This window comes from Cydia fagiglandana, chromosome 19 (genome assembly GCF_963556715.1).
Source record: "Cydia fagiglandana chromosome 19, ilCydFagi1.1, whole genome shotgun sequence".
Taxonomy (NCBI): Eukaryota; Metazoa; Arthropoda; class Insecta; order Lepidoptera; family Tortricidae; genus Cydia; species Cydia fagiglandana.
The window spans coordinates 7,146,134-7,172,155 of record NC_085950.1 but is presented as its reverse complement, the minus strand read 5'-3'; the positions used below and the strand labels follow the sequence as shown (position 1 = coordinate 7,172,155).

Here is a 26,022-nt window from a genome sequence, read left to right as displayed (position 1 = left end):
ATGTGAACAACCAAATTTAAAACATTGTTTATTGGAATGATATGTAATCCTTCGTCTTTTTTAAGCTGTAAGTATTTGATTGCATGCACTAAAATTTTTATCGCATCTTTGGTAATTATTTTTGGCATTTTTGAAATAAAACCGTTTATATTTGAATATATTCGTAGATATTTTCCGTTTGTTTACATCGGTGACATTCGATGACATCCAACGTTCGTTGTCAAAGAGTACTTGTTGCCAGTAAAAGAAATTAGTACCATTGAAAATCCGCAAAATGGCGAGGGTCAAATAAACTGTTGTCAGGCTATACGTATAGTTAGCAAGTTCCATAGAATGACACTTTAGTCTGTATCTATCTTTAGGTATGTAAATAAAAGTAAACAAACAATTTGTACATTTTCAGGTAGTTATAACATTTATTTGAACGACCTGACTTTAACCTACATTATTTAATTGATCGTGTAATGTTTGGATCTACCCTCCACTGGCTTGAGGAGCCATTTGAGGGTAGATTTTGTTTACTTTCATTTAAACACCTAAAGATACAGAGTATAGACATACGGCGCGATTCTGGAAATGGATTAGACATTCACTAGATATGAAATAGTAACGATATGTGACGTTCCACGACAAAAGGTACCTTATGGCCGCAATCATATTGGAGCGGCGTTAATAATAGCGTATTAAGCACCAACCGCCATAGGGTACATTTTGCCGTGGAACGTCACATATCGTTACTATTTCATATCTTGTGAATGTCTAATACATTTCCCGAATCGCGCCGATAGAAAAATTCCGCTTCCTATTAGTTATGTTAAGAATCCACAGCAAGCTCGGCCGAATTTCAGGCCTGCCTAGAAGCTGGACCCTAGACCTTTCTAGGGCTACATGAATAAATTAGGAGTAGTAGTAAAACACTTTATTGTACAAAAATCAAAACAAAACAGAAAAAATAACATTCGTCATTAGTACAATCAACTGTAAAAATATGGGTGCAGAAATCATCTCAAAAATATGTCCCATAACTCTTATGTCAGTGAATTAAGAACTATTTTTGAATAAGTTAGCTACACCCATATTTTTACAGTTAACTGTATAAAGGCGAACTTATCTTATAAACTGTATTTGAAGTCTGAAAATCTATTTGAATTTTAAACTTTCCACCTTCCCATACAAACGGAGTATCGTTCTCATTATAAAACTACGTGTTGGATTGTAATGAAACTTTGCACATACAATGATATGCATGAGGTATATCTAGTCCTGTAATTAGTTTATATAGCTTCAGTTTATAAAACAAACGAAATATATCAAAAACAAGTTTTGTATGAAAAACTTAATACCCTTTCTTTACCTATTATATCTGAAGATAAGTAAACTAATTACAGAATCAAGTATCAAGTATTTTATTAGTGATAAACTTAAAACTAAAATAACATACAAAAACTACAAATATACATAAAATAGTTTACCACGAAATGGTCTCGCCTCAGCACAATACTGACCCGAAAGGCAGCGTTGATCTTCCGGCCTAATCACAGGGACTAGATATACCGTATCCTATTGTAAGTACCGAGTTTCAGAGCAATCTAGCTAGTCGTTTTAAAATGGGAGCGAAACTACGTTTGTATGGAGAACCGAGCTTACTAGGGACTCTTTTAAAAGACCGCTATCAGAGACCCTACCGCGAACACCGAGTATCGCAAATTTCGGGCATCTTTCTCTATCACTTTAATAACGCCTTAATTGGAGTAACAGAGTAAGATGCAATTTGCGAACTTCGGTGTTCGCGGTGGGCCCTGATCGAGAGCGTCACCGCCATTTTTTTCGATTTCCCTTCACAGTTATTCGGCTCGGGCGTATCCCATAATTAAGGGCTCCGGACTGGCTTTCACGAATCAGGTTTAGGGTCCCGTACTCGTGTGGACCTCTCTACCGAATTTTGAGAGGTTTGAGATTCATTTCGATACCATACAACCATACAACTTTGTCCTAACCCTACATGGTAAATATGTATAAAGGTATGTGTATTTATATTGTATGTATGTGTACTATTAATCTGTATTGAAAAAGAAAATTGCTCTAGCTTCAAAAACCACGGAGGAAACAGTCGAGTACGTACGTACGTACGTTTGTATGGACAAATAACCACTCCTGTTGGCTCTTGAAGAGGTAATATGCAGACAGACACACGTTCGCATTTATAATATTATAATAGTACATTGTGCAACATGGCGCGTAAGTTGAATATTGCAAACGAGAGTAAGTTAAATCGCGACGGCTTGCCGGAGCGATTAATAGACTCGAATTTGCAATATTATTACGCCCCGAGTTACACACAATGTTTTTCATCACACTTGCGATACAAAAATTAAGTATAAAGACAAAAAACTGTTAATTATGGCACTAGATACTTCATAACTCCCTAGGGAGAACGCTTTTTCTATAACTCCCGCTAAACCTGCGTGCAATTCCACATTTACTGAGCGAGTGTGATGAAAATATTATTGTTATTGTGTAGTGTTTATTGTTTATGATTTTTGATAGTCAGTTTCTGCTATTTTGCTATTTCTGCTAGAGTTTATGGAACCATTAAAGAACAGAGCCGTCTCGCGCTTGCCAAGTGAATTTTTCAACGAAATGAGGTAATACTCGTACAGTCAACCAATATAAAGAAGAAAGTTTATTTTCATCACCCCGACTTAAAAAGGTGGTCCTTATTTCTGCTTATGGAACATATAATTGTGTTTTTTACATGTTTACATTTGCTGGATATCTTTGTTAATTTTGTAATGAGGCTTTTCTTTTTTTTTCGACTAAATTATTGAGCCGAATCAAACAACAGGTACTTAATTGACTGTAGAGGTAGAAAAGTCTACGAAAAAATCGTGCCTCGATTTTGAACAATTTCACATTCCATAGAAGCAAAGTTCCGAACCAACGTCTCAATTCTCCAGGAACTTGGTATTAAACAACGTCTTTCTTCCATCGTCCAGTGTCGTATTCTCACTTTCTTTGGACATATTACGCGTCGAGATGATACATCTGTGGAACGACTTGTAGTGCAGGGAAAAGTCGAAGGCACAAGGCGCGGTAGGTCACCAATGCGTTGGTCAGACCTAGTCAAAAGTGCATTCAATGAACCACTCCATGAATGTACAAGAAGGGCTACAGTACGGGAGGAATGGCGACGGATTGTGAAGCTTGCCACCGGCCCTGACATGACGACCACGACCACTCTGACAAGAGTGTGACGACAAAGAAGAAAGAAGAAGAAGCAAAGTCCAAAATTTGCCATTGAGCTTATAATATAGGGATAGGAACTTGAGCACAGAATAAATAATAGTACTAGGCACAGAAGACTCACTCTCTAACAAAACGCGTCTGTCACGATCAACACAGATATGGCCGCTAGGTGGCGACAGCGCCACGCGCGGCTTATGGCAAACCCCAAAGTTGGGGCCGAACAGATGTACTTTTAGCTACCTGTAGCAAAGCGACGAAATCGCGGAGTGAGACACGCCTGACTAGAATTGATTTTGTTTTATTTCAAAATTGAAACAAACAAAAGAAATACAACTCTGTTCCAATTGAACTAAATTACAATTTTATCAAACTTATTAGGCAGGACTTTAGGTAGGATCGATGAGCCTTATTGAAGTAGGAGCACAGACTATGGGTAGGAGGCAAAGGGCGTTTCCATCAAAAATTAGGAAAGTCGACATTGTGCCATGATAGGGCTGTACCCTTGCAGGTCACGTTCTAAGCATATGAGTACCTAAGGTTGGGCAACGACTAATCCGAGCGAATATAAATGCCATACTTAACTCGGTTTTGGAAACATTTAGTGATGTTTGTACGGTCAGTATACTAACAAGGGCATTTTCACCACACCAGCTCGGAAAGAATTACTTTGCACTTCAAACACGAATAGCAAAGTTGCATTTTATCCACATGTGAGGCAAAGTAATCAAATGCAAATTTTGAGTTGTTTTCTTATGTTTGCCGGTAGAATTGACTTTTAAATGATGATTTTCGATGATAAATATTTAATAACATTTATTTGGATTTGATTTGGTTTGAATTTGTTTGATATTTTACATTTAATATTTGCTTCGGTTTGGTGTGGTGAAAAATTTTGTGTCTCACTCGGGGGCAAATTTTGTTTAACCCTCGTGCTTTGAAACCCTCGCAACGCTCAAGATTCCATTTTTCGAACCACTCGCTACGCTCGTGGTTCAATTTTGGAATCTTTCGCTTGCTCGGGTAACAATATTAGCACGAGCGGTTAAACAACAACTTTGCCCCCTTGTAAAACAAGTAACTATTTTCTTACTTATAGCAAAGTAGAGTCAGACCGTGAAAAGTCTGCAGCGATTTTGCTAGCCCGCGCAGTGCAAGTGTCATTTTAAACGTCAAACTTCTATGAAATTATGACGTATAAATAACACTTACACTGCGTGGGCTATCAAATCCGCTGCAGACTTTTCTTGGTGCGACTATAGCTTAAAGTGACGTTCGGATGGCAGCTGCAGGTGCATTATACAGTTGTGACATTAATGTCAGCTGAATTTACGCTGTATCTGTCAGTTTGCTTGATCAATGAGTGACGTTCCGTGGTGACGTTCGCTGCCGCATTACAGGAGCGATTATGACCGAATATAAACTGTTGTGAGACATACTAACATTGAATTATTTTACGGTTTAGTCTCACTTGTATTAATGCACTTGCGTTACACGGCCGTCGTGAACGCTGCTCGCACTGTTAGTGCTTGAGAAAGGAGACCTAGGCTAGAAACATGTCGCGCGAGTGACTTAAAACAAGTGAGTCGACCGTAAAATTATTCAGCGGTTAATGACATTCAATCCGTCACTCATTTTATCAAGGCAAATGACGCGTTTTAATCGAGGGCAAATGCCATTAAATAAATCACTCGGAAACTAAACTATATTTGCAAGGGTACAGTTTCTAACCAAAACCTTAATGGCTGCTAAAAGGTTGCCGACCGCTGCCTTAAATGATTAAAGTTGGCTCTATAGAAAAAACCGGGCAAGTGCGAGTCGGACTCGCGGACGTAGGGTTCCGTACCATAATGTGTGAGGGGGCAGGTAGAGGAGCCTCACAGGGATGATGGGAATAAAAAGGCAGGATCCAGAGCGATGAGGGGTATTTATTAATTATATAAAAAGGCACCTGTAACAATACAGGTTACGTGTTAACAGATAGGTATGTATAAAAACACTTTCGTAATTCAGAAGGTTAGAAATCAAATAACTTACAATATGTGCCTTGGTGATGATGTAGATATATATCTGGAAGGTGTGCAGGGCCACAAAACGAGCACTATACTGAACTGCACGCACTTATGAATTATTACGTTTACTAATAAAAATCACACTTAAACGGTCGTGTTTAGAAACTTGGGAAGTACAGTCCGTTAGATAAAATGATGTTTATCGATCAAAGTATGTGATCGAACTGAAAATAAAAATCATTGAATGGAATTTGGAATAGGATTTGAATTTCAAAAGGGAATTTAGAATTTGTATGGTGCCAGAAATAGTATGAAGGTCGATAGTGTAACGTTTCGTTACACGCACCGTTACACTACCGGGGTCGCCCTGGAAGGGAAAATCCTGGGGCTTATGGCCAAAGGATTTTTCCGTAATGTAAATATAATGTAATGAATATGGGTATGAGTGATAAATTTAGAAGGTGGGGATGTTATATACAATGTTTATCATACAAGAGAGGCGATTTAAACATGCATACCAAAGGTCATTCATACATCATCTTATAAAATTTTGGTTAATTGTTTAACCAAAATAAGTTTCAATAGAGTACTCCTTTAAGTAGAGGACGTACTCATTAAATCGCTCTCCATTAGTATTAAGGCTTATTAATCAGTAACCACCCGCTGAATATTAATGAATCTAAATATAATATCTACAATAATGTGTACCTACAAAGAGTACGATTGTTGAAATTTATTCAACAAAATAATGCCGTATGGAATGTAGGATTACTACAAAATATCATAAGATAATTCCTTAATGGAATTAATAAATGTACTGTACGGTACGTATGTACCTAAGTACGTAAATATGAACGTTATGTCAAGGGAAGAAATATATAAATAAGTATTGTTCTAACTCTGGTAGAGTTAGCTTTGAATAACGTTATATGAACGTAATATAACGTTATATAAATTAAATAGTATAAATGAACGTATAAATTCGTACTAAGTAGGTATGTACGAAATGTAATGAGTCCGAAATGTATAATGGGGATGAGATATAATTATAAATGTATAACATTATATACAATATTTTACAAGTTAGGAGCTTAGGAGAAAAGTAGCTAAGTTTGAGCCAAATAAGAATCTAATTAAGGAAAAACAGTATATTATTTATTTTAGAATTTTGGGGAGAGGTTTAAGGTCTCTAATATGCCATCGTCCGAGCATTTTGCCGGACATGTCTTGTAGGACATATACTAAGGGTGATATTTTTTTTAGGATAGAACATTTAATAAACTTGGGTGCAAGTTTAGCAGAATAGTGTTTAGGAGAATTACTAATTGCGTAATTTCGTTTCCAGACGATGTCATTTTCGTTGAATTCGAAATGTTGGTGATGTTTATTATACGATGAAGAATTGGTTTGGTGTGCTCTCCAAAGACGGGCTTGTACTTCGGAGAAGACAGGCTGAAGAAGACCAAGATTATCAGCGTATTCGTCTCTGGGCGCGAATATAATATCATCTGTGAGATCAGATTTATCGTATGCTGATCCACATGTGACTAATTCGCGACCAAATACAAGGAAAGAAGGAGTATAATTTGTTGTTTCATTTACGGAAGTATTAATAGCAAATTGTATCTTATGTAGGTTGATATCCCAATTCCTGTGATCATCCTGTATGAATGAGGATATTGCTGTGGTAACAACTTTATTATATCTCTCCACGGGATTTGGTTGGGCGCATTTAATTGCGCAATAGTGTATTTTTGGGATCTGATAGGAGTGGAATAAATCCGTTGTCTCTTGACTAACGAATTGAGGACCATGGTCAAGAATTATGGTCTGTGGGATTCCGTACACTAGGAAAACTAGGTTTTCTAGAATATGAACGATTACTGATGACGTAGCACGTTTAATCGCAAAGAGGAGGCAGTATTTTGAAAAGCAGCAAGTAACGACAAAGATGAATCTGTTGTGTTTTAGTGTAGTAGGCAAGGGGCCGATCAAATCTATTGAAATGCATTGAAAGGGTCGAGAGCATTGCTTAGGTTTACCCATTAGGCCAAGTTTTAGTTGGGTTTGGTGTTTGCAAGCTAAGCAAGTCTCGCATTTGGCAATAAAATTTGAAATATCTTTGTACATTCCTGGCCAAAAATATTTCAATTTAACTTTATTGTATGTTTTAAATGTTCCGAAATGAGCGCAAGTTGGGGTGGAATGATTTTCTGTGATAATGGGTATTCTGTACTCTAGTGGGATAACTTCTTTCCAATTATACTCAGATTGGAGTAACGAAGGGGTTTTTGAGTATCGGTATAATTTATTATTATGTATTATGTAATCTGGAGTGGTGTTGGGGTTAGAACTGCATTTAGCGTAGATATTATTATACCAGTCGTCATTGGTATTAGAACTATTGTAGTTAATAACGTCTACTGAAGGTAAGCGTGATAAAGCGTCAGGGATTAGATGATCTTTACCACGTTTATGTTTAATTTCGAAGTTAAATGTAGATAGACGAATACTCCAGCGGGCTAGACGTCCGGTTGGATTATCTAGATGGAGAAACCATTGTAATGCGGAATGGTCTGTGTAGATTGTGAACTTTAAGCCGTTGTCAAGATAGCAACGCCAATGTTCTAGGGCTAGTAAGACACTTAAGAGTTCTCTTTCTGTAATTGAGTAATTTCTTTGGGGACCAGTTAGGGATTTGCTCATATAAGCAATGGGTTTCTCAACGCCATCAAATTCTTGGGTCAGCATGGCACCGATGCCGAAGCTGGATGCATCACAGTGGACTGCGAAGGGTTTTGAGAAGTCTGGGCAAGCAAGAACAGGGGTAGAGACTAGAGCTTCTTTAATGGATTTAAAGGCATTGTCTTCTAGTGATGTCCATTTAAATGGTGGTGCTTTTTTGGAAGTGGAGGTAAGTTTAGTTAGTGGTGCAACCTTTGTGCTGAAATCGGGGATAAAGCGTCTATACCAACTTGCTGTACCTAGGAACTTTTTAACTTCTCGAGGAGTTGTGGGAGGTGGGATGTTAAGTATTGCCTTAACCTTGTCAGGATCTGTTTGAAAGCCGTGTTCATTAACTATGTAACCAAGATATTTAAGTTCTTTTTTGAAAAATGAACACTTGGGGAAGTTTATAGTAATGTTGGCTTGTACTAGCCTTTGGTAAACTTTATTAAGTAAAGTGATGTGTTCATCGAAAGTATTACTTATGATGATAATATCATCTAAGTAGGTAAATACTGAGTTATCAAGGTTTTCAGAAGGGAATAACGCATCCATAAAGCGTTGTTGGGTAGCAGGGGCATTAGTCAATCCAAAAGGCATTACGCGAAACATGTACATGCCTTTTGAGGGTACATGGAAACTAGTTTTAGGTCTATCAGAAGGGCGTAGGGGTATTTCCCAAAATGCTTTTGCTATGTCTATCGATGATAGATATTTAGCATTTTTTAGATTATCTAAAATGTCAGAAATGAGTGGGAGTTTGTAGGCATCTTTGCGCGTAATCGAATTTAGTTTACGGCTGTCGATGCAAAAACGCCACGTTCCATCTTTTTTAGGAGTTATTATGACAGGGTTTAGCCATGGGCTTTCACAGGGTTCGATAACATTAAGCTTTAGCATTTCATCAACTTCTTTGCATAAAGCTTTTTGTTTCTCTGGAGAAAGCCTATAGCATCGCTGTTTGATTGGTGGATGGTCACCGGTATCTATGTGATGTTCAATGAGGTGGGTTCGTCCTAAGGGTTTGGTTTCTGTTGAAATATTTTTAAATTTTTCAATAATAGTATCTGAAATTAACTGTTGAGTTTCAGAAAGGTTGTCATAATTAGTGATGTGTTGGTCGCAGGTGGAAATAACTAGGGTATCTATATGTTTATCAGAATATGACGTTATGTCAGGTAATATGTGGGGAGCTATATTGAATTTTCTCCAAAAATTTGTGCCTAGAATCAAGGGTTGCTTTATAGTAGGGATAACATGAGCGGTAATAATAGCCACAATATTTTTGTACGAAATTGGTAGTTGAATTGTACCAATAGAGTATATAGGGTAGCCGTCGGCTACAGAGCCTACGACTTTATGGTCGTAATTTATGGTAAAATTGTGGGATAAGAGAATTTTATGGGAATTATTTCCGAAAATAGTTAAAGCACTGCCGCTGTCTAAGAGGCCACATAAAGTTAAATTATTTGTCTGGATGTTGACATAAGGTCGTTCATCGTATGGATCTTGAGTGAAAAGTGCTGATGTAGTATTGTATGATGACATAAATAATTTAATGGTATCTAACCATTGGTTCCATTCTGTAGCAGTAGTTTTATTTAAGTTACTTTTCTCCTTTATGCGTTTTTTGGAAATTTATGGCAAACTGTACATTTTGCAAAAGTGACATTTTGTTTGCCACAGCGGAAGCATACTATATTTTTACTTGTACAAATATCTAAAGAATGATCGTTTGTTCTGCAACGCGGACAGGAGTAACGTAACGTAGAAGGTGGTGCTGTTACAGTATGGACCGGTTTATTAAATGGGAATGGTGGTATATACGGTTGGGAAGGGGGGGTATGGTTAGAATCTTGTTGAATGTTGGTATAGTTGCTAGAGCTATAAGTAGAGGTAGTATTACAGCTTTCGTACCATTTGCACGATTGGAATAATGTGTCTATAGACGTAACATCTGTAGGAACTAATCTGGAACTGTAATAAGGGCTCATGTTTCTACGGAGGATATCTATTTTTTGTTTTTCAGAAAGGGGTTCATGTAATTTGGAAAAGAGGGCTTCCATGGCTGAAAAATACATTATTATTCGTTCATGTTGTTTTTGTTTACGGGAATGTATATTTTGTAGTAAGTTGTGGTCATGGTCATGCAATTCGAAATCTTTTAAGAAGTGGGTTTTAAATGATTTCCAATCTGTAAGGGTTGTTTTCTTTGACCTATACCAATCTAAAGGAGTGCCTGATAAAAAATCGTATATATATTTGTGTAAGCGTTTGTCGTCAATGTTACGCGCAATTGCAAACTCTTCGATGTTTCGAATAAAATCATAAGGGCAACTATCGCCTTTATAGTTGAATTTTTTAAAATCGCTTGGTTTTGCTTCAGAGAGGTTGGTTAATTTTCGAGCAAGTAGGTCTAAATTTGTGGAATCATCTATCAAAGAGGTTGCTGACGCGTAAGTTGACGTTGTTGTTGACGGTTGTGACATGTTAAATTTTGTTTGACATTTTGACAATAATTCGCATATTTTCGAATAGTTGTCAATAATTTCTGGAGATAATTCAGTGGTAATAGAGAGACGTTCTATTCTGTTATATAAATGAAATAAGAAAACCGCTATTCTATCGTGCTTCGCTTGGTTGGTGGTCGCAAGCTGTAGCTGAGAAGAAACTATTGTGAGGCATCTGCTAATTTCGGTGATATCCTGTTCAAGATCATATGGGCTGGAGAGATTCGAACACGGGTCCGCGAATAAATTTGGAGTTAGGAGCTGTCTTAAATCATCAGCCTGCGCGGTGGCTGGGAACTGAATGTTCCTGAGTTTGAGCTCATAGATGAGTTCAGGTTTATTTAATAGTGCTGGATTCATTGTTTATTAAAGTGGATACCTATTACGAAGAGAATAATTGATGTTATCAATATAAATAAAATATGTAGTTATTAAATTTTATTTTTTATTGAATCGAAAGGAGAAGTTTATTGTGATATTAGGCTTAGTTGTGTATATTTATTTAATCGGGTGAAGGATAAGCTATCGGATTATCTCCAACAGTACTGCCGTAAGTCAGGATTGGTTCGCACTTCAGTGACTCCAAGGAGTTTTAAAAACACTTAGGATTGAAACCAATTTGTGAGATTTCAGTGGAAATCTTGGATTGTGTAATTGTATGTGATAGATGTTTTGTGTAATCACTATGTTAAGAGTTTTGTTATGTGGCGCGACAAAAAGCGTAGGACGCTGGCATAATAGGGATTAGAAAATAGATATAGATAAATTGGTATAAGATGATGAATGATGATAGATGTATATGTAATTGGTTATTTAAGGGGGGAATTTTGGTTAAACGGTTGAGGATTAGATAAAAGGTTGGTTGTAAAATAGAAAATTAAATAAAATGATGTTAGGCCAAGAGATATTGCGAAAATTTGAGTTGGGTCGACTATAACCTTTTAGAATTTTGAAAAAAATCTTATGCTAACTATTACAAGATATATAAAATTGATAAAAAAAAAAAAATATGTCTTCAAAAAGTAGCAGGCGTCGGCGTGGAGTAGGAGCACGAGCGTAGCGGAGGAGGCACGAAGAGAAGGGCTGCTCTGCGTCGTAGGGCGGGTGGGTTTGATCACGTTGATGGCGCCAGTGTGAGGGGGCAGGTAGAGGAGCCTCACAGGGATGATGGGAATAAAAAGGCAGGATCCAGAGCGATGAGGGGTATTTATTAATTATATAAAAAGGCACCTGTAACAATACAGGTTACGTGTTAACAGATAGGTATGTATAAAAACACTTTCGTAATTCAGAAGGTTAGAAATCAAATAACTTACAATATGTGCCTTGGTGATGATGTAGATATATATCTGGAAGGTGTGCAGGGCCACAAAACGAGCACTATACTGAACTGCACGCACTTATGAATTATTACGTTTACTAATAAAAATCACACTTAAACGGTCGTGTTTAGAAACTTGGGAAGTACAGTCCGTTAGATAAAATGATGTTTATCGATCAAAGTATGTGATCGAACTGAAAATAAAAATCATTGAATGGAATTTGGAATAGGATTTGAATTTCAAAAGGGAATTTAGAATTTGTATGGTGCCAGAAATAGTATGAAGGTCGATAGTGTAACGTTTCGTTACACGCACCGTTACATAATGCAAAAAAGGCAAAAAAAACGGTCACCCATCCAAATACTGACCCCGCCCGACGTTGCTTAACTTAGGTCAAAAATCACGTTTGTTGTATGGGAGCCCCACTTAAATCTTTATTTTATTCTGTTCTTAGTATTTGTTGTTACAGCGGCAACAGAAATACATCATCTGTGAAAATTTCAACTGTCTAGCTATCACGGTTCATGAGATACAGCCTGGTGACAGACGGACGGACGGACGGACGAACGGACGGACAGCAAAGTCTTAGTAATAGGGTCCCGTTTTACCCTTTGGGTACGGAACCCTAAAAATTTTTTTTTTTTACTTATTTTTAGTTGTACCTACCTTCAGATATCGTTACCTTGCATGCCATAATAGCAGTAGAATTTTACCTATTCGAGGGATCTAGATCTAACGATCAATGGCACAGATGTTATTTTCAAAGAGAAAAAAAAAACACGCGCGACGGCTATATTTTCCGTCGCAAATTTCGCGCGGCGACCCGGTATCTTTTGATTCTCTCTAATTTCCTATTAGCTTTCCCATTAGCTCCCTTTTAGGTAACATCGACTATCATTAGCAAAACAAACAGCACCCGTCACTTTTTTCCGAAGAACTAGCGAAACAGGTATTGAAATTTAAATTTTGCATATTTCAATATAAATCAACTTAATTACGGTATCTCAACAGCGATCTGTCATCGAAACTAGTTTATTTACATTTTTATACAAGATCTCTCTTTGATTATCATGAATAAGTAGATTTAGTATATTAATTCGATAACATGGAATATACACAGTGGCCAAAAAATAACTGCATGCCCGTTGGCCACCCTGTATAACATTATTATTTACTAAAACCAAAGAGAATTTTAAATAGACGCGGATTGTCAAAGTAAATTATGTAGCCACAGTAAATTTACTGCCATCTTTCGACAGAAGATTTAGGGCGATTGTGCACGAATGTGGGCGAATGAATTTTACTGTCCGGCAGTCCGAGTTTTTACGGTCCGATATGGCACACCATTAAATGTATATAGTAGCTTGTGCACTAGACGTAATTTTACCGTTCGACATTTTACTTTACCTCATTCCGGACAGTTTTTTTTCGGTCTGAGATGACAGGTATGAAAAACGTGCTTCATGCCACTGCGCCGTAAGTACCTACCTGCGAGTAAAAAGACGGACAAGTGCACAAGCCAATCATCCGTTTTTTTCATGCCATATCGGACCATGAAAACTCGGACTGCCGGACAGTAAAATTCATTGTAGTGCACAATCGCCCTTAAACTGTTAAATTAAAACGCCATTTGACTTTGATCCTTATTCTTTCACGCATATGTGTTAATTTGTTAAGTATTGAAATTCATTAGGTTCCAACGGCGGCGGCGGTTGGCGCTTATATCGCGTAGCAACGCAGTATTGGGGCCTCGTTAATAACAGTAAAGATCGGTTTTCCTAGGACAGCAGCGGTGCAGTCATAGCGGCCGTCTCCATACTAAATAATACGGCTAAATATGGATGTCGTAGTATTTGTATAGAGACAGCCGCTATATGACGGCACCGCTATCCTAGGAAACCAGAGGGCTTACCGCGAACCACGTTCGACGTGTTGCCTCCCTGTCACACTTACGTACGAATTTACAAGTGCGACAGAGAGGCAACACGTCGAACGTGGTTCGCGGTAGGCCCTCAGAGCATAAGCGCCGACCGCCGATGTCGACCTTTGCCCGTGGAACGTCACATATTTACTTAGAAGAAATGTATTGATAAAGTTAGACTAAGAAAAATATGCAACGATTTTGATAGCCCACGCAGTGCAAGTGTTATTTATTTATACGTCATAATTCCATAGAAGCTTGACGTTTAAAATAACACTTGCTCTGCTTGGACTATCAAAATCTCTGCAGACTTTTCTTGTTCTAACTCTAGATACAAAGCAATCACCAAGTGTAGTAAAAACGCGTCAGTTTTCACGCGAAGACGTCAGCTGCGCAAGAGTCAAGGTTGCCATATAATTATTACAATGTTACCAGCCGTAAAAACAAAGGTTTATGATACAGACTACCGGGTGTGGTAACATTCAACCTCAATACCCTTTGCGCAGTTAAAGTTAAACCAAGAAAAGTCTGCAGCGATTTTGATAGCCCACGCAGTGTGTTATTGTAAACGTCAAACTTCTATGAAATTATGACGTATAAATAACACTTGCACTGCGTGGGCTATCAAAATATCTACAGACTTTTCTTGGTCTAACTCTAGCCTTTGTGCAGATATTTTAGACTCTTAAGTATGTGTCGAGTTGCATTACAATGAATTCTTGTGACTTTTCGGTGACATATTTCATATTTTTAGTGTTCCGTGCAATTTGTTCACGGAACACTTACGGGATCACTTCGATCTTGCAAATCAGTTAGGTAAACGCGTTTTTCTCGGACACCGTTTGACGTACGAGTAAATACCTAAAATTTGGAACAGTTATAGCAATAACCACCACTGACATTGTAAATAAGTAAATACTGCTCATTTCTTATTTTAGGGGGAAATTTGGAGGGTTGAGAGGGGTAAGCTGAATTCATTTTTTAATCTGTATTCACATAATAAGTTCCTCATACCTATATTGTTTACAGTTCAGGTTCAGAGAAAGTGCATCTGATAACTGTGTGAGCCCCATACTCGGTATTTAGCATATATTTACATCGCGTTGACCTTCAAAAGTGTCATAAACTTGTGTTAAAATATGACCTGTCAAGTGTCTTTTATGTATACCAATTAAAAACATACAAACTAACCTGTTCGAGATTAATTTCGATATCGAAACACTCAATCTCGATTCACATTTTTCGTGCGAGATCTCAAATCGCCAATCTCGGTGCGAGATTGCATTCCTTAAGTCGGAGACATATTAGGGTAATTTTCAAAGTTGGAAGCAAAGCCCCTAAAATTGGGTTAATCGCGGACGGTCTAGGACGCATAATGACTAGTATCACAGACTAATAGGAATCCTCTAGACCGAGTTTAGAGCAATTATTTCATGCAACCGATAATGCCAAAAATGCGGGGGTGCGCGGGACGAGGTGAGCGAAGTCCCGTGCCGTGATTGGTCCGTTCAAAGACACGGACGTCACACAAAGCACTTTCGACTCGAACATGGAGTAAAATTACCGTATGCGTGGCAGAGGGGGTAGCGCGACTATGTTTTGTTGTAACGAGGATGTTTTGTCTGTGACTAGTATAATATTTTGCTTATATCCCTTCTAGTCTACGTCGCGAACGGTCTAGATCGCAAAATGCCCACTTTTTTATATCACTAGGGTAGGTTAGGTTCGTAAGTTATGTTTAAATAGCCGAAGGCCAAACAGCATAGAATAGGAGACCCGCGAAAGCGGACCGTTCGCGATGTAGACTAAAAGTGATATATTAGGCAAAATATTATGGCTCCTCTACACGATGGGCCAACGCCGGCCACTCCAAGGGACGCAGCCATGCGGTAGAATGAGATAGCAATATCACTTGCTCCCTCTAACGCATAAATGCGTCCTTTGGAGTGGCCGGCGTTGGCCCATCGTGTAGAGGAGCTATTACACTAGTCATTTTGCGTTGTAGACCGTCCGCAAATAACCCCTAAAAGGGTTATTTTAGCACAACTCACCTGTTGTACAACTACTTCTAGGGGCTGCCCGGTCTGGAGCTCCTCCGAGGGCCTCCGCGTCGGCCGGACGGCATACTCCCGTTCTCCGATCACCTGCAAACAAAATAGAACGTAATATGAGCGGTGGTGGCCGAGTGGGAAAGGGAGGCTGAAGATCGCGACCACTGGAGGAAAACCCTGGGTGAAGGGGTAGTTGCACACGATAAAGCGTGGTTTAGCCTACTTCACACTAGGCGAGAACTGAGACACACACCAGCGCGCCGCTCTCCCACCTTCGTCACCGGGCTCGGCATTCTCCTGCCAGCTGCCAGCTATGCGGTCGCGGCTGCCGCTCTCGCATTGGGCTTAATAGTCATTTGCGGAAGTGCCGCACTGTAGACGCTGTTTAAACCATCATCCTATTTATGTGACAGGCCAATGATGGCCGAGTGGATCTGACTTCTCACTCTCACTTCCAATAATGAGATCGCGGGTTCAAATCCTGGCTCGTATAATCAGTAAGTTTCGCAGATAGATTACAACTTCGATATTAAACTTTCGTGATATTTTAAATTGTTTATTGTTTAGCGACTAAAAATTCAAGTGAGTGAAACCGTTGTCGTATAAACAATTTAGATTACAACTTCTGTAATTTAATAAAATAAACAAATTAATTAACGCCCTTACAATCATTGAAACCTCTGTCACCTTCACACTAATACTGCGTAATACATGTCCTATAAAAACGCCAAAAATAGAGGGATCCGTTACGTCACACGCCATTAGAGGGTTCACTTCACACTAATTCGCTATCAAACAATCTGCGTAATGCGTATCCAAAACCGGCCAAGTGCGAGTCGGACTCGCGTTCCAAGGGTTCCGTACTTCCGTACATTACCCAATTTTTAACAATGTATTTTCTACATGTGAAACGTTGAAAAGTTGTCTTGTGGCAGACTATATTTGATAAATGTGTGGTTCCAGTAATACAGGTCTGTGCCACAGAATAACTAATTGTACTACCGTACCGTAAAACGGGGTGAGTAGGTTTCGCGGGGAAAGGTGGGTAATGAATGGGGAGAGAAGGTTTGAGAGGGAGGTGAGAAGGGATTTTAAGGCTACTGCTACAAAAATAATGTATTCCAATTTAAAATGGAGCTATAGTAATACGCATAATAAAAAAATCGATCCAACAATCTTCCAAAATCACCTTTGTATGAAAACCCCTCTCACCCCAAATACGAGGCACTACGGGGTGAGGTGGGTTTTCCTCTTTATCGTCAAAGTTATGAAATGGAAATGGAACTACCCAAAATAAAATAAAAACTAAAATACAAACGTCCGGAACACTTATTATATACACCATTCAGTTTTCATATGTAAAAATAAAATGTTATCGAGGTTTGAATTTCAGTTTTGACCCTACTCACCCCATTTTACGGTACGTCACAAAACTTGTTATTATTGAATAATGACGTATACCTCATTCTACAAAAAGTCCCTTTTCGTGCGGAATTACGGATTACATAGGTTGTATGTAACACTTGTAACATTATGTAGTCATTTTATTGCTACAAGTGGTTAGCTGACATGGGCAACTTAGTTAAAATTTGAACTTTAACCAAACAACCTAATGTCCTTAATGCAATACCATCTAGGCAAATACGTTTTTGCTTAAATAACTAGCTAACGTCCTATTTTAAAACGGCATGATACGTCAGTCATTCAAATATAATCTTTATCAGTATTGCCTTAGAGTTTTCATCTCTAATCCTCCTATATTTTACGGAGAAACGGTAGCCATATTGTTTCTCGCAATCCGAACCCACATGCGACCAGCATGTTCCAATTTCAAACGCCTGGCGAATGAGAAGCCAGCTTGCCAACTATTTATGCTGTAGTTGATTTTAAATCTTATTACTACGATGCTAAAGTCTAATTTCGTGGTAGTGAAATGCAATTTTCAATTTGAACCGTTAACCAATCAGCTCCAGGCTCCAGTCAATGTTAGTAAACAAGAGGCGGGAATAATCTTGAGACTTTATTTATCTTAGGCCCACTTGCACCATTCTACTAACACGGGGTTAACCGGTTAAACCTGGAGTTACCATGGTTAACAGTACAATTTGACACTGGGTTGACGGTTAAACCGCTTAACCCCGGGTTAGTGGGATGGTGCAAGTGGGCCTTATCTTTACAATCACTATATAATTTTCGCTATAGTCAGACCGTAAAAAGTCTGCAGCGATTTTGATAGCCCACCCAGTGCAAGTGTCATTTTAAACGTCAAACTTCTTTGAAATCGTGACGTACTTATACTTACATAACACTTACACTGCGTGGGCTATCAAATCCGCTGCAGACTTTGTTTGGTGCGACTCTATCCCAATTTGAAATAAAAAATATGTTTGTGAAAATATAGTCACACAGACGCACACACACAGAATAACTTTTTTATATCTCGTATTTTTATCATACAGAACTTAAGTACCTACCAAAATTTAAACCCTACTCTACTGTATTAATTAACCCCCTTTACCCCCTTCTTCATAAACGCGCTACAAACCCCAATTAGCTAATAATCGTTTGTCCTTATCTGTCATTTTGACTTATGTATTTGTAAGAAAAGGATAAATCAGGCCCATAAAGTTTTATGAATAAGGGGTTATTCATAAAACAGGGGTTGTTTCTTACAAATACATAAGTCAAAATGACAGATAAGGACAACGACGTCCTTAAAAAGGAAAAAAATAGAAAGTACGACACGAAATCACACATTTTTCAAACGTTTTCGCTATTCATCGCCTAATTTCCCATATGTTTTCCAAAACCAGAGAGCTTAGCGTTTTTTTTTAAGCATTGTATGCAAAGAGGGGTCGCGACACGCATTGCGCATGCTCGGTACGGCCAAATGTCATCGCGACAATGGGCCGCCATCTTGGATCTGAGCACACAAATTAATTTAGATAATGCTACGTCTGTCTTTCGACATTGACATTAATTGTTATTAAACATGGGTGTAGAGACAATTGTAGATTTTAAATTACCGGTTATGTCTTAGTTTTTCGTTTACTTTGCTGCCGAATGGATACCTAATGGTGACATTCCATTTCTAACCGCAGCTGCACTACCGGTACTGAACGCGTCGCTGTCATTGTCAATTTCCATAGTAAAATGAACAGTAATGCAGCTGTCGTTGGAAATAGACTGTCACCTTAACTATTTGTTATTGCGTTTTATGGCTCCTCTACATGATGGGCCAACGCCGGCCACTCTAAGTGACGCTTTTATGCGTTAGAGTGAGCAAGTGATATTGCTATCTCATTCTACCGCATGGCTGCGTCCCTTGGAGTGGCCGGCGTTGGCCCATCGTGTAGAGGAGACATTAGACTCTAAGACTACGTATGTGTCGAGCTGCATTAATAGAATGAAAATTCTTGTGACTTTTCGGTGATATATTTCATATTTTTAGTGTTCCGTGCAAAACTTTGTTCACGGAACCAGGCGTGGCTCACTCCGCGATTTCGTCGCTTTGCAACAGGTAAAGGCTTGCTACACGGTCGCCGACAAGCCTTCTAACCGTCTGACCTTGGTCTGTCCTTGGACAGTTTTGGTCAAATTTTGTTGGTAACAACCGTCTACACGGTCCGGGACAGACCAAGGCCACGCGGTTTGGGGGCTTGTCGGCGACCGTGTAGCAGGCCTTGTAGCTACAATCCGTCTCACAAGAATTTTGGTGGCTAGCCATAAGTCGCGCGTGGCGCTGTCGCCACCTAGCGGCCATATCTGCGCTGATCGTAACAGACGCGTTTTGTTAGAGAGCGAATCTTCTGTACCTAGTACTATTATTTATTCTGTGACAAAACACTTATGGGATCACTTCGGTCTTGCAAATCAGTTAGGTAAACGCGTTTTTCTCGGACACCGTTTGACGTACGAGTAAATACCTAAAATTTGGAACAGTTATAGCAATAACCACCACTGACATTGTAAATAAGCCAAAACCGCTTATTTCTTGCCAATACCTACGCAAGAAAAATATCACGAATGAACACGATGGGGTAGAGGGGGTCAGAGAAGATATCACGTGTAATTTTTTTTCAAAACGGGAAAGCCAAATCTGCAATATTACTCAAAAATTTAATCATCTCAAATAATCGGCTCTATTTTATATGCGTATTTACCCAATAAAATTTGAAGATTGTGGTGAACGCGAACGCGGGGTCAAAAATAGGGCAAATATGACCACGTGATTTCTGGACGACCCCTTGGCTACACACCCAGATCAGTGCCTCTACCATCAGTTGACAGAGTATTTTTCACTTACTTTCAGTGAATAAACGTGCTGTGAGTCACGTTTTACGTTTCCAGGGCTATAACCGCGAAAATCGAAGTTCGCAAATTGCGGGCATCATTCTCTGTCACTCTAATTACGCCTTCATTGGAGTAAATGAGAAAGATCTCCCCAATTTGCGAATTTCGGTTTTCGCGGTAGCCCCTCAGGTCGGAAAATCGACATTCACGCTGTCATCCTTCATCGAATCAAGATGATAAAGTAATCTATGATGATTGCCATTACATAACATTCGAATACCATATTACATTGAATCATCGGACCTAACAAGCATAGCGTGCGTGTGCGCATCGGAAACTAACCGCTACCACTTACCGACCTATCGAATGAAGCTCATCTTAGTCGAGCGGCCGAGATCGAGATGCTCAAAAATATCTGAACACGTACTCTAACCACAGACACAGAATAAATAATAGTACTAGGTACAGAAGACTCGCTCTCTAACAAAACGCGTCTGTCACGATCAGCACAGATATGGCCGCTAGGTGGCGTTATAAAATATCACTTGAAATTACTCAATCACTTAAAACACAAAAAAAAAACACATCGCCTTTTTTTACTGACAAGATCTACCTACCAACTTTATATAGTCCGTCGACGTCCATCCGTCCACAAAAGTCAAAATTCATATGAAAATATGAACCACATAAGGCGATGGCGCATATTGTTGCTGCCAAGTTGGTACAAACTTGGCTTAGACTAGATTATGCTAAAAAATATGCCAGATGCTAAATGGAAATGTTGGTGCCAAAGCAAGTGAAAATATGCCAGATCTGGCATCATTTATGCCAAGTTGGCAACACTGAACTCTAGTGCCTATTTGCCCATGTTTATACTCTGTATCTTTAGGTATTTAAACATAAGTAAACAAAATCTACCGTCACATGGCTCCTTAAGCCAGTTGAGGTTAAAATGACATTCTATGGAACTTGCTAACCGTGTAAACAAAAGTCACTATAGTTCGTTTTTTTATAGCATTAGAAATAAGGTAAACAATCTTGATGTGTCTTTTAATTGAAAAACACATTTTAAAAATAAGTTACGGCAAATATGTAGCATTTATGAATCTAATACGATCATTTATATTCTTCTGCTTTCATAAGTAATAGTTATTGATTTTTAAAAAGCGTTTTTTAATTAAAAGACATGTCAAGATCGCTTACCTCCTTCCAAGTTCTTTCTAATGCTAAAAAAAATTAACTATAGTAAATTCATCATTCAAAGATAATTTCAATATGGCGGTTTGTTTACATAGTTAGCAAGTTCCATAGAATGACACTTTAGATGAAAACATTACACGATCAAATAATGTAGGTTAAAGTCTGGTCGTTCAGTGACTGATCCAGGCGGTTTTGTAATTGGTCGGTTAACCAATAAATGTCATAACTACCCGAAAATTTACAAATTGTTTGTTTACTTTTATTTAAATACTTAAAGATACAGACACTATATTTCTTCTAGGTGATAGTAATGGCGACAGAAAGAGATAGTACCTATGATTCTCCGCTTATAAATTATAAGTTATTATAAATTATATGACTTAATTGCCCATAAACATGTGAATGGGACAACTCAAGTAGTAAATTTAATTCATTTATTGCACGTGCAATTGATGATGAGTCACATATGTTTATAATGCTTGTGTACTTGATATTGTTCATTCGTTTCTGGTTTTATGAGACTGGAGATTTATGGTAACATTCCATTTCTAACCGCAGCTGCATTACTGTCAATTTTACTATGGAAATTGACAATGACAGCGACGCTTTTAGTACCGGTAGTGCAGCTCTATGCAGCTGCGGTTAGAAATGGAATGTTACCATTAAATAATGGGTAAAGTTAGACCAAGGAAAGTCTACAGCGATTTGGATAGCCCACGCAGTGCAAGTGTTATTTATACGTCATAATTTCATAAAAGTTTGACGTTTAAAATAATATCTGGGGGACATAAAAATACAAAAATTCGCGTTTTCCAAAAGATACCTAAGACCAGATCGATTTATCGCCCCCGAAAACCCCCATATAGCAAATTTCATCGTAATCGTTAAAGCCGTTACCGAGATCCAGATATATATGTCGGCAGCCGGTCGTAAGATCAAACAGATCGTTCCTGTGTATTGTTTTGAGGATAACTAGTCACATTAAACCAATATCTATAGGTAAGATAAGTTCGTTAGGTTGCTTCAGATGCCCGAAGGGCAAACTGCCCAGAAATTGGAGCCCCGCGTAGCGGGGGTCCGTCGACTCAGGGAACGAGTCAAAGATTTTCACGTTTCACGATATGCCTAGAAATTTCACGATATGCCTGATCTTACGATCGGCCGCTGACATATATACCTACTATTATTGTATCTCGTTTAACCCCATACATTCCACGACTCTTCTCTTTCCGTACAGACTAATCAGAAAACAGATATGTACATAGAAAAGCATCGATAAAAATTCCATCAACAAGTATGTATGTAGATACAAGCTGTTTAAGGTATGTTATTACCTAGGTTATTACACAAATGTATAGGTATAGAATTAAGGAATGAGTTTCTAATGCATCTATTATTCTGACTAGGTTATTCAACTCGAGTGGAAAACCTTGATCAGGCATTACGCAGAGTCATAAATATACTATAATTAAATTATAATACAGACTAAATTATAGTAAATTTATAAACTTGCAATGTAATCCCTGGGAGTCTAGCTAAGGTGACAATCTCTTGCGCTACGATAACGATACGCTTTGTGTCTCTAGCTCTTTCACTCTTCTATGTTAGTGCGACAGTGACAGTTGCGTTTCGTTCGCGAAACGATACGCACCCAGGATTTGAAAAGGACCTTTAAATTGAAACTGCCTTTTTAGGGTTACCCAAAGGTTAAAAATGGGACCCTATTTCTAAGACTCCACTGTCTATTTATCTGTCTGTCACCAGGCTGTATCTCATGTACCGTGATAACTAAGGCAGTTGAAATTTTCACACGTTATTTCCGTTGCCGCTATAACAACAAATACTAAAAAGTACGGAACTCTAGGTGGGCGAGTCCGTCTCTCACTTGACCGGTTTTTGAATAATGGGTCACTAAGGCCGACTTGTACCATTCCACTAACCCGGGGTAAAGCGATTAAACCTGGAGTTACCATGGATACCAGTACAATTTGACACTGGGTTAACAGTTTAACCGCTTAACCCTGGGTAAGTGAAATGGTGCAAGTCGGCTTAAAACTAAAAACCAGATTTATCTGCTAATTGACACTATTTGTTTACCTTGGCTAAGACTTACGGCGATGTCGCTTCGTAAACATAACACTGCAACCTGTTCTTTTAACACGTAAACACAACAATCCTATCCTCCTAAGGCCCAAAGTCCTACCTATAGTACCTCATCAGTTCGATGAAACTTAAATCCTATTCAATCGGAACAGAGTCGCTTTTTCTTTATTTCGTTAAATTTTCCAAGAACGCAAAATCAACTCTATTTCCTACACTATAGATTCGAATTTCCATGGCAAATTTTAGAATTTTGATTTGTATGTCCGGGCCTTAGGAGGCGATTCATACGTATATTAATGTAGTTATCATATCAGTGCGATGCGATGCCAAACAGGTTTGTGTTATTAAGATAATCAGTATAGCCAGTACCGTTTTTACCATAAGGGCACCCCCATACTCAGGGGGCCCCGAACTACAGAGTACAGACAGTAACAGTATATTTGATTACCCATAATAAATAGAAGATCATTAGTGGAAAAATGTTGGTTTAATTAGCTTTCTTTACTTTCCAAAAGGGCCCCAAATTCTTAAGTGCCCAGGGGCCCCAGCATAGTTTAAGACGGCGCCCTGTGTATAGCTGATGCGATTAGAGATTCCACGACTATTCGGGTGCATTACAGGCAGTTTTTCTTTAAACACTGATTTTACAATTATAAAATTGTATAACGGGTCTTAATCGCGCGTATATGTAAGTTTTAAGATTTACCTCCAACGTTTCGAGGACGGTGTTGTCCCCGTGGTCTCGGAGAAGACTGGCTAACATCTGCCGCGCGAGTTTATCGAACTACCCGCACTTGGTTTTGTTTATCTGCTTGCTTTTTTTTAGCATTAGAAATAAGGTAAACAATCTTGATGTGTCTTTTAATTGAAAAACACTAATGACTGGATTCCATGTGGATGAGATCTTAAAATCCTCGTCTCGATTGAAATTGCAATGTTTTTTTTATTTTAATGGCTCTCCGCTCTTCTGTGAAAGGATTTTAGGGTTTAAGTCCCGTTATACAATTAAATAATTTGTGAAAATCGTGAAAGTTCAAATCAAATAAAGTGTCATTCTATGGAACTTGCTAACTATGTAAACAAACCGCCATATTGAAATTGTCAAAGAATGATGAATTTATTAGTGACTTTTGTTTACATAGTTAGCAAGTTCCATACATGTAGCTAAAAGTACATCCGTTCGACCCCAATTTTGGGGTTTGCCATAAGCCGCGCGTGGCGCTGTCGCCACCTCGCGGCCATATCTATGCTGATCGTGACAGACGCGTTTTGTTAGGGAGTGAGTCTTCTGTAGCTAGTACTATTATTTATTCTGTGGCAGAGTCCCTTTACTTATGGTTATACATATGAACATTATAAACAGCCTGTCGCCCACGCGCCTCTACAAGTCCCCGTCTTCATAAATATGTATACATTTGTGTGCCTTATCCCTTTGTGATAAGGTCCCAATATGTACAGATATTTATACCTGTGGTTAAGAAACTTGACGGGCCCGGTTTGACGTAATGTTTGTTTGTATCTGATGGAAACCTTTCAAATTTGACATACATATTTCCTTATTTTTATTAAAGCCCTTTCATTGAATGAATATGATAATTTTTTGTATAATTAACGAAGGTTTTTATAGCCGAAAAATGGAAGGTGCCAAATAACTTTCGAGAGTTTATTCATTTTCTTTTCATCATACTTGCTCATAAAGCGTGGTTTTTACGGAAGATTAGTGAGAGTTACTTAATAACCCATTTGATTCCCTAGCTAGTTATAGCGTATGTATAAGTAGCTTAGAATCTTCGAGGAAAGAGAAGAATCGTGGAATGTATGGCACCCATGGAAAATCCTTACGTTCCACGACTCTTCTCTAGGCAAGGAGATTTTTTAATTTTATAGTTATTATAATTGCAGATAAGCAGCAATGATAATGACCGATCAACCTCCTAATAACTTTAATCTGTCATTATCATTACATGCCAGTTTTTTATGAGGTATAATAAGAGGAAAAACCGCAGACGATGACGATATTGACGATACAGTACAGTCGCCATCAGATATATCGGAGCGGCCGAGGTGGTCAAAATATCTGAACACGCACTCTAACGCATTGACAATAGAGGCGTGTTCAGATATTTGTGAGCGCTTCGGCCGCTCCGATATATTTGATGCTGACTGTACAGTTGCACAACAACCTCGCGCACCAATAATTAAGAAATACGAATTTATTGGTTATTTATAGACATGTGGATCGCGCGTGATAGAAATTAGACGAAAATAACTCTTACCTTTCGTTTTTTTAGCATTAGAAATAAGATAAACAATCTTGATGGGCCTTTTAATTGAAAAACACATTTTAAAAATAAGTTTCGGCAAATATGTAACAATTATGAATGTAATACGATCATTTATATTCTTCTGCTTTCAAAAGTAATAGTTACTGATTTTTATAAAGCGTTTTTCAATTAAAAGACATGTCAAGATCGCTTACCTTCTTGTAAGTTCTTTCTAATGCTAAAAAAAACGAACTATAATGTGTGAACACACACCTAAATCAATATTAATTTAACCAAACGCCTTTAATTATAGTAAAAACCTAAAACATGCTGACGCATCCAGGCCTTAATCGTTTAAAAAAATATTTTGGAAACT

At 38.3% G+C, this 26,022-nt stretch overlaps 1 protein-coding gene across 3 annotated transcripts in view; it reads right to left on the bottom strand.

Annotated features, from left to right (window-relative positions):
• The window catches only part of LOC134673980 (RNA-binding protein fusilli), a 133,455-nt gene that overhangs the window by 67,278 nt on the left and 40,155 nt on the right, over window positions 1-26,022 (bottom strand). For all 3 annotated transcript variants that reach the window (XM_063532023.1, XM_063532024.1, XM_063532025.1), the window contains exon 2: window positions 15,787-15,879. In XM_063532023.1, coding sequence (XP_063388093.1) covers window positions 15,787-15,879 — 93 coding nt within the window. The remainder of the gene's footprint in view (window positions 1-15,786; window positions 15,880-26,022) is intronic.